The sequence below is a fragment of the Candoia aspera genome, chromosome 7, assembly GCF_035149785.1.
Source record: "Candoia aspera isolate rCanAsp1 chromosome 7, rCanAsp1.hap2, whole genome shotgun sequence".
Taxonomy (NCBI): Eukaryota; Metazoa; Chordata; class Lepidosauria; order Squamata; family Boidae; genus Candoia; species Candoia aspera.
In genome coordinates, this window is record NC_086159.1 from 71,954,450 (window position 1) to 71,969,877 (window position 15,428).

At 41.0% G+C, this 15,428-nt stretch overlaps 2 protein-coding genes across 3 annotated transcripts in view; both read left to right on the forward strand.

Moving 5' to 3' along the window:
• The window catches only part of LOC134500724 (platelet glycoprotein 4-like), a 33,265-nt gene extending 26,458 nt beyond the window's left edge, over window positions 1–6,807 (forward strand). For both annotated transcript variants that reach the window (XM_063308090.1, XM_063308091.1), the window contains 7 exons: window positions 358–404; window positions 1,338–1,407; window positions 1,981–2,168; window positions 2,627–2,745; window positions 3,899–3,972; window positions 5,517–5,571; window positions 6,529–6,807. In XM_063308090.1, the coding sequence (XP_063164160.1) occupies window positions 358–404; window positions 1,338–1,407; window positions 1,981–2,168; window positions 2,627–2,745; window positions 3,899–3,972; window positions 5,517–5,571; window positions 6,529–6,693 (718 nt within the window). In that variant the 3' untranslated portion in view covers window positions 6,694–6,807. The remainder of the gene's footprint in view (window positions 1–357; window positions 405–1,337; window positions 1,408–1,980; window positions 2,169–2,626; window positions 2,746–3,898; window positions 3,973–5,516; window positions 5,572–6,528) is intronic.
• LOC134500729 (platelet glycoprotein 4-like) overlaps window positions 1–15,428 on the forward strand; it is a 461,190-nt gene that overhangs the window by 104,989 nt on the left and 340,773 nt on the right. The window lies entirely within an intron of this gene.

Here is a 15,428-nt window from a genome sequence, read left to right on the forward strand (position 1 = left end):
ATCCACCTAGGAGAGTCATGTGATCACAGCCAATGAGATTTCAGTGTATGTCATATAAATACTGTACCGCTCTCCTGCTTCTTCACTCCTGCTCTAGCAAACCAGGAGGCTGTGGTTACTTTGCGCATTGCTTTATACACACCCTTCCCATGCTAACATGTATTCTTATACCTTTCTCAATTCCTTCTTGTGGGGAATATGGTTACAAAAACCCTTGAGAATAGAATATCTACTCTGCCCCTGAAGTTGTTTAATTCCCACACTTTCCTTAGATTCAGAAGGCAATTGTTTAGCCAAGAAAACTGCAAGGCATCATCTGACCTGCATATTATTATTACTATTTTTCTATTTTTAAAGCACTGTTGAATACTGGCCAAGTTATTGTGGTATGGTGAATGGCACTGGTAAGTGTGTAAATGGAATATTATTGAATTTCTATTTCTGTGTAGAGCACACAGACAAATTTTGGCATGTATTATAAGTATGCAAGGTTGGAACTGATGTCTAGTTGGAAAGATCCCAAAGAAAAGAACAGGAGGGAGGGAGGGAGGGAGGGAGGGAGAGAGAGAGAGAGAGAGAGAGAGAGAGAAGGAAGTGACCTAGCTATTATTATTTATGGGTCTGTACAATCTCTGGTTAAATCACTAAACTAATTCAATTACAGTGGAGTTGGGCAACATTGGGGGAATGAGGGGGCACATACAGTGGAGGCATAGACTATGATTTGTGTCAGATGTTGGGGTGCAAGTAAACTTGGTGTCCTCATGGTTTGCAGCAGATGCACTAGGCACACTTAATGGGGTTTTGTGGGTGGGGAGCAAGAGATATACCACGTACGTGAGCTATACTAGGCTGGTTCATTGTTAGTGTATTGATTTAAGAGCTGTTGTCTTTCCTACCTCCATACATCCACCCTCTCCAAAAAATGCAGCTGCTTCTGTCCTTTGCTCCATCAAAGTTCAGTGTTGAGGCTAGAAGAAAATCCATAGTCTTGGGCACCTTGCTATGCCATGGCTACTGGTTGATAACTGGTCTTCCAGGTTGAAACTACTTATAAGTCAATATTTTGCCTTGCAGGTTCTAGGTGTGTAAACTCCTGTAAAGCGTTACCTGGATGTTGTAAGAAGGAGAAGAAATGCTTTATTTTCCTTAGTTCTGGAATACCTGCCTTAGCCTCTGATAGCCCAATAGTTAGAACTGGACAGCTGAGCTAGATGAACAGGAATCACAGTCAGAGCCAGCCTCAGTTGTAAAGGCATGCTTTGAACTTGGACGCAAGTTTTTTGTATGAGCTGGGAGGCTCACCATTCATATGATGTTCTGATTTTTACTCACAGACGGGTCATCGTTCGCCCCTTTTGTCAGCAAGAGTGATGTGCTGTATTTCTTTTCCTCAGATATTTGCAGGTAAATGATCTTGAACAACTGGTTTCATTCTTTGATTCAGAAATAATAGAATTTTGAAAATCAACAACATTCGACCAGCAGGCTGGCAGAGTTAGTTGGGCTGGACTGCTAAATTTAACCGTAGAGATTGGCAGATTCTCTATTAAAACTGTCACTCAAGATCTAGTTTACCCCCAAACTGTTAACATGCAGAGACCTTTACCACGTCAATACCATTCCCATTATATTGGAAACCAGTTGTGTTCTATGCAAAACCCAAGATTTCAAGGCCTTCCGAGCGTATGATGTTAGTCATCTTTGTCCTTATATGGCTTTTTAGAACTTGTGCATCCCAAAAAGAATGATTGGCTCTGCTGCTGCCTTGGTGAGATGCCAATCACTCCTACCTCACCTAAGTGTCATGGTGGAGGCTAAGTTGACTGTTGATCCCCTCATTTTGATAAAGGAATGAGATCAAAGATGATCAACGCATGCTTGGAGAAATGTGATTGATGACTTCAAGATTGGGGGATCTTGTTCCTCATGGTGCATGATCCTTCATAGGTGCTGTTTCATATTACTTTTATTGTATAGGTCAATCCATGCAACATATGATAGTGAGCAGACAGTGAAAGACATCCTACTTTATCGCTTCATGATCCCGCCATCGGCTTTTGCTTCACCTCTTTCTAATCCTGATAGTACCTGCTTCTGCTTGGATAAGAAGACAACTCAGAACTGTACATTAAATGGAGCTTTGGATATCAGCTCCTGCAAAGAAGGTAACAAGAAAAAATGGGAGGGTTAGGGTTAGGGGAAGGCTTAATTAAAACTGAAATTATATCAAAACATGAATCTTGGCTGTACCATTTGTGACTTTTGGCTGCATCAAAATCAGAGCTTGACATTGCATGTTCAGTGAGTGTTCCATAACCATTTTGGCCACAGGTTGAACATCAGAGTTGATACAAAAGGGACTAATGCATTTAGTAGGAACCTTTCAGCTACAAAATAGTCTTACAAGTTTTAGCTGGGAGTGGCTGTTGCTGTGCTGGAGCTGCTCCCCCCAGAATTCAGTAAGGACCATTAGGTAGACCAGACCCAGGAAATCAACTCCACAGAAAGGCTAAATCTTGCAGGTCTTTTATCTCACCTCCATTTTTATACTTCAGGCATTAAGCAGAATGGAACTTCATAATCTGAATTATAAATTGCCTTCATTTCCCTTTTATTTCTACAGAAAAACCAGTCATCATCTCCTTGCCCCATTTCCTGCATGGGAGTAAGACCCTTTTTCAATTTGTTGAAGGAATGAAGCCAAATGTGGAAGAGCATACAACCTTTCTGGATGTGGAACCTGTAAGTGACTCCAAGTTGTACCAGCTCCGAGACCCCCTTGGGGTTGGAGCTGAGGCTCGGGTGGGCGTCAATGGCTCCGGGAGTCCGCGGTGCCTCTGGCCTCGGTCGGTCCTCCTCTGCTTCTTGCCGTGCGGCTCGCCCTCCTTGTCCGCGTCGCGCTGGCCTCATCTTCCTGGTCTTCTCGCTGTCTACTCCTCCCGCGGCTCGTTGTCGTCCGGTGGGGCTCGGCGAGGCTGAGTTTATGACTCTCAGCTTTATGTCATGCGCTGCCTACCTCTGAATAATTCTCAGACACTGGTTCTGTGGAACAGGCTCTGATTTATTCACAGTGTAGGTACAGTATAGGAAAAAAACTGAGAGTGACAGGAGCGCGCCGGTGCGGGGTTTAAATACCCCGCGCCGGTCAGCGCCCCCTCACTCGCGGTTACGTCACCCCCCTTTGTCCAACACGTTGTCCTGCCGGTAGGTGAGGGGTTGCGAGGCCCCGCTGGCGTTCCGGGATCGCCCATCATCGGTTTCCCTATTCCTCCGGTGATTGCTGTCAGCTGGGCGATCTCCGTTGCGTTAGCGCTAACAGCTTGGGTGTGCCTCGCGATCCGTTTAGCCATTGTCTCTTGTCCTTCAGTCTTTGTAAGTTGATGGCTACTTATCTTGAGCCCCTTCCCCTGTTTCCTTGCTATTGTCATGTGTGCCATTGCGCTGATGTCTTCAGCTCAACGGCACTCATGACACTGTCTCTGTCATAGAATGTGATCCTTGGAGTTAATTTTTGGATTTGTGCACCAAAGTGAAAATTTTTGTCCTATTTCATTGTCCACAGATTGGATGAAGAATTTCAAGAGCCCATCAGCCTGTACTTAGGGAGGGTTGGGTGTGATTTTTCCTGCTTATTCTGAGCACATTTTAAAAGTGAGACACCAATCTTGAAAGCAAACATTAATCTCTAAATTAATGAATATCATCCAGTGTAAGAAATTGCAAGTAAATCACTGAAACAAGTAATGAAGTTAGTTATGGGTACTGAGAATCAACCTTGTCCAATGCTGGTGAAAGCCCTTTCAAACTTAGCACCTGAATGCATTTTTCCTCCTTAATTCTGCTAATCTGTGAATGTTTCCCCCCCACAATGCTCACTGTATTTGTTTTGTTTTAGAACACAGGATTTGTCCTGCACTTTGCCAAAAAATTACAGATGAGTCTATTAGTGAAACCGAATGCAAAAATCACGTAAGTCTTGGCTGCTATTTTTTTCTGTTGGGGAAAAGTTGGCCAATGGTTTGATTGTTCTGCATTTTTGCTTATCAGGAGAACTGGCTTATGGGCAGCAGCATCTTGGGGAGGGGTCAAAATCTGCAAGATGACAGCCATGACATCTGCACTGAAGCTGCATCTCTTTCATAACTGCATGCTGTAGACACCACATAATATCCTTTATAAATCGGGCCTGACTCAGATTTGGATGCATATTCTCTACTCAATCAACATCTTATGGATATGGTGGAAATTGTACCCAATTTCTGAGTTGATCCTTTTGCAGCTTTCTGATGCATATAGTGGTACAACCTAAATTTAAACATAAGCCAGTTTGGTCTAGTGGTTAAGGCAATGGGATAGAAACCAGGAGGCTGCGGGTTCTAGTTCTGCCTTAGGCTGAAAGCCAGCTGGGTGACCTCAGCCCGTCATTGTCTCTTAGCCCTACTCACCTCGCAGGGTTGTTGTTGTGGGGAAAATAGGAGTAAGAAGGAGTATTTGATATGTTCGCCACTTTGAATTATTTATAAAAATAATAAAGGCGGGATAAAATTAAATAAATAAATAAAAATAAAATAAAATGACATTGGCTAATTCTGCAAAAAAGGCATGCAAGGTTGGATTTAGTGTAAACCCTTGAAAATCTAGGATTGTAGGCTAGACTCTATAGTTAAGACAGGACAGGACAGGACAGGACAGGACAGGACAGGACAGGACAGGACAGGACAAGACAAGACAAGACAAGACAAGACAAGACAAGACAAGACAAGACAAGACTGATCTGGAAGAAGGCAGCTGCCAACCACTTTTGCACTTTGACCAAGAAAACTGCATAAACACCAATCTGTTAGTGACTTCCTGCATATTAAATAGACCCCAAAGTGCTATATTCTATCTTGTGCTCCATCCTATCCTTTGCCCTTTCTTTTCATTTTCCACAAAAATTCACTAGTGCTATAATCTAAAGAAAGCTCAGATATCCTAACTGTAGCATAATAATGACCAATAGTTTAAATGAATCATTATTAGGGTACTGCATGAACCCCTCTGGGTCAGCATTGGGCAGCAGTGATATAGGAAGATGACTTTAGTGGCAATGTCAGAGGCATCAGTTCAGACTGGGTGGGAGAAGGCAGTGGTAAACCACTCCTGCATTTTTACCAAAACAACAACAAAACACGGATAGAAAATATAAAATGATTGCTGAAACCGGAATGCCAAAGTTGGAAATAGTAAGAGGAAAAAAGTAGTAGGACTGAATGGCCTAGGAAACCAGAATTTAGCAGGAGCCTTTTGCTCAAAGGTGATGATCGAAGTGAACGTGGACATTTCTAATTGGTTGGGGCTGGAGAAAGAACCAAGAAGAAACATGCATTTCTCCAGAAGGAGAGTTCGAAGAGGCTTTGAGAAAAGTGAAAAATGTGGTAGCCATTCCTTGTATTCTCCGAAGATAGCTGGCCAGGACTGAGTTTTTCTAATGTTGCTGCTTTTGTTTTCCTTTTTAATTTATTTTCCTGCAGACCACTAAAAAAGATTAAGGATGAATTTGTCTTTCCTATTCTGTGGCTGAATGAGGTTAGTAGGTTTCTTTTTTCAATTGTTTTTCTCCTCCCTTTTAGTTTGACTCTTTGTGCCAATCTGGTTTCACAAGGCCTGCTTCTGTGTGGTCACCTATGCATTATGTATTGACTAATAGGCTTGTCCAAGTTCCCTGAGCTGTGAGAAATTCCACAGGCCCTGGGCTTACCTGGTCTTGGTCTCCTCTGGAAGGAAACCAGTAGAAACCCACTTCTGGTCTCATCCGTTTTCCCCTTTCCCAATCATGAGCTGCTTCCCCTCCCTTCCTCAAGCCCCTTACACGGAAGGAAGGAAGACCATTCTGGACAGTATCCTTTGGATGGCACAGAGGCTTTAGAATGCTCTTGGGATGAAGCCATCTCGGGCATCAGGGAGATGTTGCCCTGCTCTCTTCTTGTCCTTGTGCTAAGTTTGTAACTGCAGGCATGGAATGTGAAGATAAAACACTTGATCATTCTGGCAACATAGTGACAGGTTTTCCGCTTGTTAATATCCAGTGGGAGGGGGCACATTTTTGAAAATCCAGGGCTGCAGAAGTGCTTCTCCTTCTCCCCCCACCAAAAAAAAAAAAAGCATTTTAAATGTGGCTACTGAATTGTAGTATTTTGCATGACAGGAGAGGCACATTATTGGACACATGGGGAGTAATAGCGCTCATGATCCATCAATCTTTTTTATTAAACCAGATGTAAGGCAAGTCCAGACCTCAGTTCCTTGCTGTGTTGGTCCTTCTATCTCTGCTGCTGTTCCATCTGGTGACAGAATATCAGTTTGTTCTTTGCAATAGTTTTCTTTCCTGCTGCAGTTGTATATACCATTTTATGCAAAATTGTGCAAACTGCAAGATAGTACTTATTTTGGGATGGAGAACCGTGTTACTGTTGCTCAGTGTTCAGTCCTGTATTGATGCTGGAATGATGCTGCAAGCTCTCTCTTTTTTCTTTCTTCTTCCAGACAGCTATTATCAGTGATGAAAAAGCAGGAGTTTTCCGATCAGAAGTGATTGGCAAGATTGAGTTGCTGCACCTCATCCAAACATTGCTAATTGCCATTGGTTCTGTAATGTTCCTGGGATTCCTGATTGCTTTTTTCATATGCAGAAGAAAGAGTCCCAAATAAACAAGTGGGGTTTGGAATTTAGATCAGTAATTAATTAATTAATTCAGAAGTCCACCCAACTCCACCAGATTCTGGGTGGCATACAAGATGAAAAATAGTGAGAAGCAAGAACAACATGAAAAGACAATGGATGTCCAGGCAAACATTCCAACTAACAAAATGCTTTGGAACTTCAACACCGATCTTAATTCCAGAACTGGGGAACTACCCAGGTTTTCAAGGAGGCCTTAAACATTTTCAGAGTGGGAACTATGCCAATCTCTGGCAGGACAATGCTGCAGAGGGTGGGTGCTCTGACAGAAGTGACCATTTCTCAGCATTTTTTTTTCTTTAACAGAGTGTATTTGTAAGTGTAAACTCTCAAGTTCTCACTCCATACATCCAGAGAACAGAGGCCGGAAAACCTTAGTTGATTCTTCAGCTGAATGTTGAATGTGATTTATTTCTGAGCCTAACCATTGGAAGGTATATCCAATACATCTGTACCATTTTGGACTGTTCTTAAATAAGATTAGAAATCCAGGTCACATAGCAATCAATAGATTGATCAGTGATGCTTTAATGCCTACCTCCAATGTCCATGAGGGGGGCAGATCAAAAATAGCAAGATGGTGGTCATGCATACAGCATTGAAACATATTCAGAAGGGCCAGGGCTTCTATCAGGCTGTCACATCTGCTGTCTTGCCTTTTTTACCCTTTGCCCACCCCCACCCCGCAGATGTTGGTGATATCCATGCACTCAAGTGAGATGGGCATTGCTCTGGAGCAAAGCTACAAATGAAACTTTTCCCTCTAAACCTGCACATGTAAAAACAGAACGCAAGAATGAATCGTATTGCCACATATGCCCCAAGAATTAATCAAGGAGCTCTGATTTGCTCCACTATCCTGTTGCACTGGCAGCAAATATAGGTTTGGCTTTGATGTGATGTGCCCACATGATATCAAAACCAGCCTCCTATAAATTGATGTGTAAGACTAAAACACCAATCAGCAGCTGACATAATGAGGTTAATCTCAGCCCAACTCACCTCACAGGGTTGTTGTTGTGGGGAAAATAGGAGGAGGAAGGAGTATTAGGTATGTTCGCCATCTTGAGTTATTTATAAAAACAATAAAGGTGGGATAGAAAATAAATAAATAAATAAATAAAATGTGAGCGTGATTTTTAAAAAATGCCAAGTGTGTATGGTGCCATTTCACATATTTAGTAGCCACAACATTCTTACTAGCATCATCAGACAGGCATCTGGAAGATAAATATGGTAGCCACTTGCAGGTACTCTATAAGATAGGTTCTATGTTACAAATGGGTGGTACTAGCTTTGAGCCATGAGTCTGCTTCCATTTGTGACATCCTACAGCTGCTCAGTGTTCCCCACCTCAAAATAGCAGGAAACTGTGCTGTTTTTCAGCAGCAAAGATTGTATCCGGGAACTTAGAGAGGCAGTGTGGTGTAGTAGTTAAGGCACCAATCTGGAAACCAGGAGACTGTGAGTTCTAGTCCTACATTAGCCACAAAGCCATTTGGGTGATCTTGGGCCAGCCACTCTCTCTCAGCCCTAGGAAGGAGGCAATGGCAAGCCACATCTGAAAAACCTTGCCAATAAAACTGCAGGGACTTTTCAGGCAGTCACCATCAGTTAACACTGACTTGAAGACACACACACACAAACGTGGTAAAACTGTTGGACCAGGACTAGGTAGATCCAGATTCTAGTCCTCCCTCAGCCATGGAAGCCTGGATGACTTGGGCCAGTCCCCCTCTCGCAGCTTAAGAACCAGCATGTCTAACGATGAGGATGTTGGGTGAGGCAACCGAGCTTCTAGCTGACTGTTAGCTTCTAATCTTCCCTTAGCCACAGACGTTCCCTGGGTTGCTTTGGACCAGTCACACCCTCTGAATCCAGCCTATTGCACAGAGTTATGTCAAAAGAGGTAGGAGTGCTATGTACGCCACCTTGGGCTTCTAAACAAAAAGCGTGATATGAAATTAATCAGTATCAACTTGGACCCCTATGGAGCTCAGGAATGAATCTAATTAGGCACTTGGTTCTGTTTTTCTCCTCAAAACAAGGCCCGTAAGGTACACCAGAACTGCAGATGAAAAGGCAGCATATGAAAGAACCATGAAATTCTGTCTTATTCTATCTAGCTTACACAATCACAGTTCACATCCACTCCAGGAATCTAGATTTCCAAATCATTCTGTAGCTTCAAAGGCTGTACCTGGAGAACTGGATTCTCAAATGTTCATCTTAATGTTTTCTTTAAAAAGAAAAGAAAAGAAAAAACAAACCTTAATGACATGGATTTTGCTATCACTGAACTGAATTCATATTTTTTTGTTTAACTGTCAGACCTGCAGGTGGAGAGAATCTGTACTTTAGGTTGTGGCCAGCAGGTGGCAATGCTACATTTCAATGAAAATAGGAATTATTTTTATCGGAAAGCAAAAATCAAAATTATGGTAGCCTTCAACATGCAACAACATAACAGAGACTTTAATAACAAGTAATTTACCTTAAGACCAAAACTATTATTGTACACAAATACCTCAATGTATGCTTTTCCTTCCCTTTTTCATTTTACTATATAAACATATTTAATTTTGAAGAAAAGTGAAATAATTATAATACTTGTAACAGTCAAAACTGTAATTAATATTAATAGAAGATCCACTTTCTTTCTTTTTTCTTTTCATCCTCTAAGGCTCTTACGTGATAGAATATAAAGAATTGAAGCGTATTATGTAAACATCATTGCATGGAAATAACATATTGTACTAAAACTGAGAGGATGGAGCGATAGATGGTTTATATGGTTAGGTTTAATAATATGTTAATAATATGTTAAAGGATTGTGCTAGTTCTATATTAACATTTTATGGATATACTTTTGGTTTCTACAAATGTCATTCACTTATTCATTATTCATATTTTTTCTGATTTTATTAGCACTGCTATACTTTTGATTGTTCTGTATTGTGTGTGTGTGTATGCATGTGTGTGTTTCTGTATATATGTAATATATATCTATACCTATACCAATGCCTATACCTATATAGATATAAATATGATAAGATCAAGGAAGATCAAGCCGAGGAAGTGCCATGGCAAGACAAGAGCCTGCATGGGATGTCCCACCGACAGACAGCTGAGGTGGCTGACCTTGGGAAATCCTACCAGTGGCCGGAAAGGGCTGGACTAAAAGCACTGAGGCACTGATCAGAGCAGCACAAAAACAGGTGCTAAGCACCAGAACCATAGAAGCAGGGGTCTACCACACTAGGCAGGACCCGAGGTGCACACTGTGCAGAGAGGCCTCAGAGACAGTCCAGCACAGAGTGGCAGGGTGTAAGATGCAGGTAGTGTCCTAACAACCAGGAAACACACTGAGACAATGAACTGGTCTCTAAAGGAAGCTGTAAGAGATACTAGAAAGGCATGGAGAGCATTGATCCACAAAGTGACCGAGAGTTGGACATGACTAAACGGATAGACCAGACCAGTTTCAAGTCAATAGGTGATGTAACAGGGTCAACTGGTTTGCAGCCAGTGTAAAAACAGCTGAGTAAGTATTCAGGGCACCATTATTTGTGAACAGAGTGTGTGCATGCTATTTTGGGGTCTGGTAATATACACTAATACACATGTTAATGTTCTTGTGTCTGAGCACAACATGTTTGCTGATGATGACTTTGTTCCAAGCTAGCTTTTCACTGATTCCTTGCCTACACTTCGAAGCTGACTTTTCACACTTGACACAGATGCAAAACAAGCAAATAATTGTCTTGGAAATTGGAACAGCTTGTAGTCCTGCTGGCTGCTTTGGAATCCTAAGTTTAAAGCTTCCTGATATTCCAAACTAAGTATGATCTCTATTTTTTTATTAGCATATCATTAGATCATTCTATGTGGGTTATCTAAATAAGGAATTCTCTGCCTGCAAACTTATATGTTTACTACAAGACAAAGGGTAGGGGGAGGAAAGAGGAATTTAAACACTAAAGTAGTAGCTTCTTCCCTGCCTAATGGAAAAGGAGCTGACTGACCTCTTCATTCCACAATTTTTTTTAAAACCATGATCATCTTTGGGGGAAGCTGGTCCTTAAAGTTTTGGACACTAGGTGGGGCCTGAATATAACAGCTCTGTGGAAAACACAGATGGTTTTGAAAGACCAGTTCAGCCCTTGTTTCAACTTTGTTTACTCCAAAGCCCCCCCTTTATGAAGTTAGTAAGTTGCTCTTTGCTGTGCTGATGAATGGGTGGTGGTGGTGGTGGTGGTTTGATAAGAATTTCTCAATATTGACACAGTCCTTCAGAAATGGAATGGAGGTAAAAAGAGTTTGGGGAAAAAGTGGTTGAAAATAATGTGTGAGCATCAACAGTTAGGATTATGATCTGCAGTATGTCTCCAAAAATAAAATTATCCAGGGGTTAAATAGAGTTGATACTGCACCACACAACTTTTCATATCTTTAAACTTACTGTACCATTATTAACTGCCCAGATTCAGTGCCAGATCTGAAAATTTAGAAAACAGCCTTTGGTAGTTCAATCTTCATCTTCATCTTCTTCTTCCTCCTCTTCCTCCTCCTCCTCCTCTTCCTCTTCTTCTTCTTCTTCTTCTTCTTCCTCTTCCTCTTCCTTTTCTTCCTTCTCTTCTTCCTCCTCTTCCTCCTCCTCCTCCTTCTCCTCTTCCTCTTCTTCCTCTTCCTCCTCCTCCTCCTTCCCCTCCTCCTCTTCTTCCTCCTCCTCCTCCTCCTCCTCCTCCTCACCACTAGGAACAAAAGTGGCTTTATTCTGGATGGGAATTTTAGTCTCCAGGAAAGTCCAGGCCCCCACGTTGTGAGTGCTCTCATAAGAAGCTGCCTCTAAGATAGCTAGATGGGCAGGTTGTTCACACCTAGGTGAAACATGCCAATATTTGCTGATCTAAGACTTGGTTTCATCACTACACATGAGGCACTATTCTGTGGGGTGACCCTTGAAGGAGAGCCAGTTTGGTGTAGTGGTTAAAGGTGCTGGATTAGAAGCTGGGAGACCATGAGTTTTGTCTGTCTAAGGCACAAAAGCTAGTGGGTGACTTTGGGCCAATCATGCCTTCTCAGCCATTCCCAAAAATGTTGCAAAGAACTTTGTGGACTTGTTCCTGCAGTCACGAACAATTAGGGTTGACTCTATGGACCACAATAATAGCGATCCTTGCAGAGGACAGTTAATAGGTTCACTGCCTTACACTAAGGACTATCTGAAAGCCTGGAATGGCTTGGAGGTTGACTAAGAGACTACTAACTTTGACATGCACTAGAGCACTAAGGAAGGACTCTTCCTTAGACTCTTCTTAAATAAGTCTTCTGAGTCACATGTTTGTGTGTGAAGCAGCTGGGAGAAGGCCATTCTCTGTGATGTTGGCTAGCTTTGGAGTATACTCCCTTGAGAGTTGAGTTCAGACACTAGACTTTAAAAAAAACTCAAAACATTCCATTTTGAGCCCATTGCCAGTGTTTTTCACTGCTGTTCATATATTTTAAACTGGATTCTGTTCATTTTATATTAATTATGGTTCTTTCTCATTTGCCTTCAGTGGTTAAGTCTCCCAGAGATGCTGGGGGTCGGGTGGCATATATATTTACTATATTATGATTGATCGCACATTCAGCCACATGTTTAGTCCACCTATCAAGTCCTTCCCAAGGACCTGGGATAGGCGGATGTTGTATATTATTATTCTTAATAAAAATATCACCCAAGAAATAGATGAAAATGAGCCTAAATGTTTACATTTTTCAAAACCAAACATAAAATCACTTGTAGTTAAAGGCCAGCTTAAATTTTTTTTGCATAGTCCTGATTCTCAAAAGAGGAAAGTTTCAGGGTTGACTTATGTGGTTTTGTCTTCTCATCTGGAGCATTACCATGAAGGTTTGTTTGTTTGTTTATTTATTTATTTATTTATTATTTCTTTTGCCACTATACAAACAGATGTACTGTAGGTGGAGGCAAGCAACACCAGCATTTTTAGCAGTTCATTGCCTCAGAGATATCTGAATCCTGAAGTATTTTCATCATTCCATTCACTTTCAGTGCTTTGGATCTGTTTCTTTTCCATGAACATAGATCTTACCATATGCCATGATTTTGTAAGTAATATTCCCCACATTTTTCTGATATTCCAGGGATTCCTTTCTACCATCTTCTTAACCACCAAAGCCTATGAGATAATGATTGACCATTAAGGAAATTATGGCCTATTAAAACATTCATCTCCCCTAAGTCTCCAGATTCCTCATTGTGTCAAAACCCCTGTGAAGCTGGGAATGTCTTTACAATGTACATGTTCTACCCTATAAACAAAGGCTAGATGGCCTTTTAATGCCCTGCTATCATCTTCATTGAGAAAAACAGTTGAACAGAGTGGATGTTGGTTCTGCTTTATCTAGTGATCAAAAGTTTTCAAACTTTTTCAGGCCATGAAACTGCTAAGTTAAAAAAAAATCCCAGAACCTTGGTCAAGAGGCAAAGCTCTAGTGATGGAAAGTTGCCTATGTTTGGAAAATTTTGCCCCTAGTTTCTTATGGAACTCTGTCATGCAACCCAGTTTGAAAAACCTGGGTCTAGATGTCCAAGAGATGCTTAAATGTGATGACTTGGTATCGTTTGCTAAGATTCCAGACAGCCCTCTAATAGAAAAATATCTCTCTCTAGAGAGCAGCATACAGTTTTGTCTAGCCAGGAATGTATTAAACACAAGCTTTTAGCATCTGGAATAGTAGGAGTCCAAAACCAATTGTATGCTTTGCATATTGTTTTAGCTCTGGTGTGGTCATTTGATTCCTGAGGCATGAACACATTTGCATGGGCAGGACAAACTTTTAACCCCTAAGAACTGCTGTCTAGCAAACAGCAGCTGCTGAGTGTGTTAAGCCAGCTGAACAAGGGGTGGGGGAGTAGGAGGGAAGAAAGCCCAGCCACTGTGTTCACAGCTGCATTAGCACATCATTAAAAAAAAAAAAAATCTTTTAAAGGCAGTCCAAAACCAGTTTTCTTGACTTGGATTTTTTTCAGCCGAGGGACCTTGCTAACAAAATTCCCTGTAGAAGCATCACTAAAATGTGGCTCTTCTTGAGACTTCACTATCCCCAAATCTATAACACTGTATCTTGCCTAATGTCTGAACAGGGCACCTGGTTGAGCATTGCTGGGTTTGGAGAAGGTTGAAGCCAAGTATGAAAAGCTGTGAAATGTTAAAATATACCTATAGATAGTTAATCCACAATCACTGCTTTGTCCTTTGATGGATGCTTTGTTTCCTAAGAGGAGAACATTGTTCCTTGCTGCTTGTACATCAATATATCAGTATCTGAACTTTTCTCCATAGAAATTATTCTCTTCTAAGGACAACTCTACAAACCATCTGGGAAAAAAAAAATGGTTCTGTTGTGTCTGACACCTGGTATTTTGAGTTCCTATTTGTTTCCCATAAGCAAATATCAGGAGGTTCTGCTTAGAACTAACCAGATAGTATTAACAGAAAACAGCTCAGGGAGTCCTCCTGTAGCAAATCTTACAAAAAACAACTCATTGACAATCCACCTAGAAAAATGTGTGAAGGTCTCTCTTTCACTCTCTTTTTTTTCCCTTTTTATAGGCTTGCAGGCAGTATTTGCTCTATTTTCCCTAAGCAGTGGTATGTTTAGACAGCTGAGATGAGACAAAACTTGTTTCTCCTGCCATATCTTCCTGTGAAAATGTAAAACACAATTATATCTCTTGGAATTTCCACACTGGGCTATCAAGATCTCCACAAGATCTATCCTGTGGAGATCTGTCGTGTTATTTAAAAATGAAGTCTATTTATCCCCACCCTAAATTTATGCAGTAATGGTGCTTTTGTAATGTTTTGCCCTTTGCTATGTAAATTAGATTGAATGGAGGCTGAAGTCCCAGGGGGTTGGAAGATCCCAGTTGGCTTCATGGTGCAACAGTCTATGAGGGTAGCAAATATGTGCCATAAACCTTAATCTGTATCTGCCAAATTGAAAAATATGAAGACTGAAGATAGCAGATAGGTTGCAAATAAACGTGCATCATTTCCCGCCTCTTTCCGTAAACAGTTTCACCTAAAGATGTTGAGCTGATTGGAGTTGATCTTTATCTTGGGAGTTTTAATGCAGTGTGTGGGAGGGTATAATTATTTCAAAATACTAAAATACATCTGTTAGATTATTTTAAAATCTTCTTTCTCTCCCCTCTAAGTTTCTGAATCTTGGATCTGCTCATTTACAGGGGCAAAATTTAGCCTGAACTTCAACAGGAATGAAATGATGTATCTCTCTAGAACCCTGCAGGGAATATATAGTCTGTAAGCGTTTTAAATAAAAAGTAAATCTACCAATATGGGGTTGTGATACATTAGACAGGCATAAGCATTCATTTTCTCCAAATGTGAACAGAAATTAGGGAAAGGGTGCTTCTAAGGAAAATAATACATTTGGGGGAAACAGCGTCCAAAAATGTGCACTATAGATGAGATTTTTTTTTTTTTTAAGTACACTTTAGGAAAACTTGTCTCCCAAAAATTATTACAAAAGATTCCATGGGATAACCAGTATGGCATTTTTTAAATTTAAATTTAAATTAGATCTTTGGAATTGCATTAGACTGGGAATAATTCCTCCTCCTCATTTTTAAGAGCCTTATCTAAGCAGTAGCAGAAGTGTTATATTT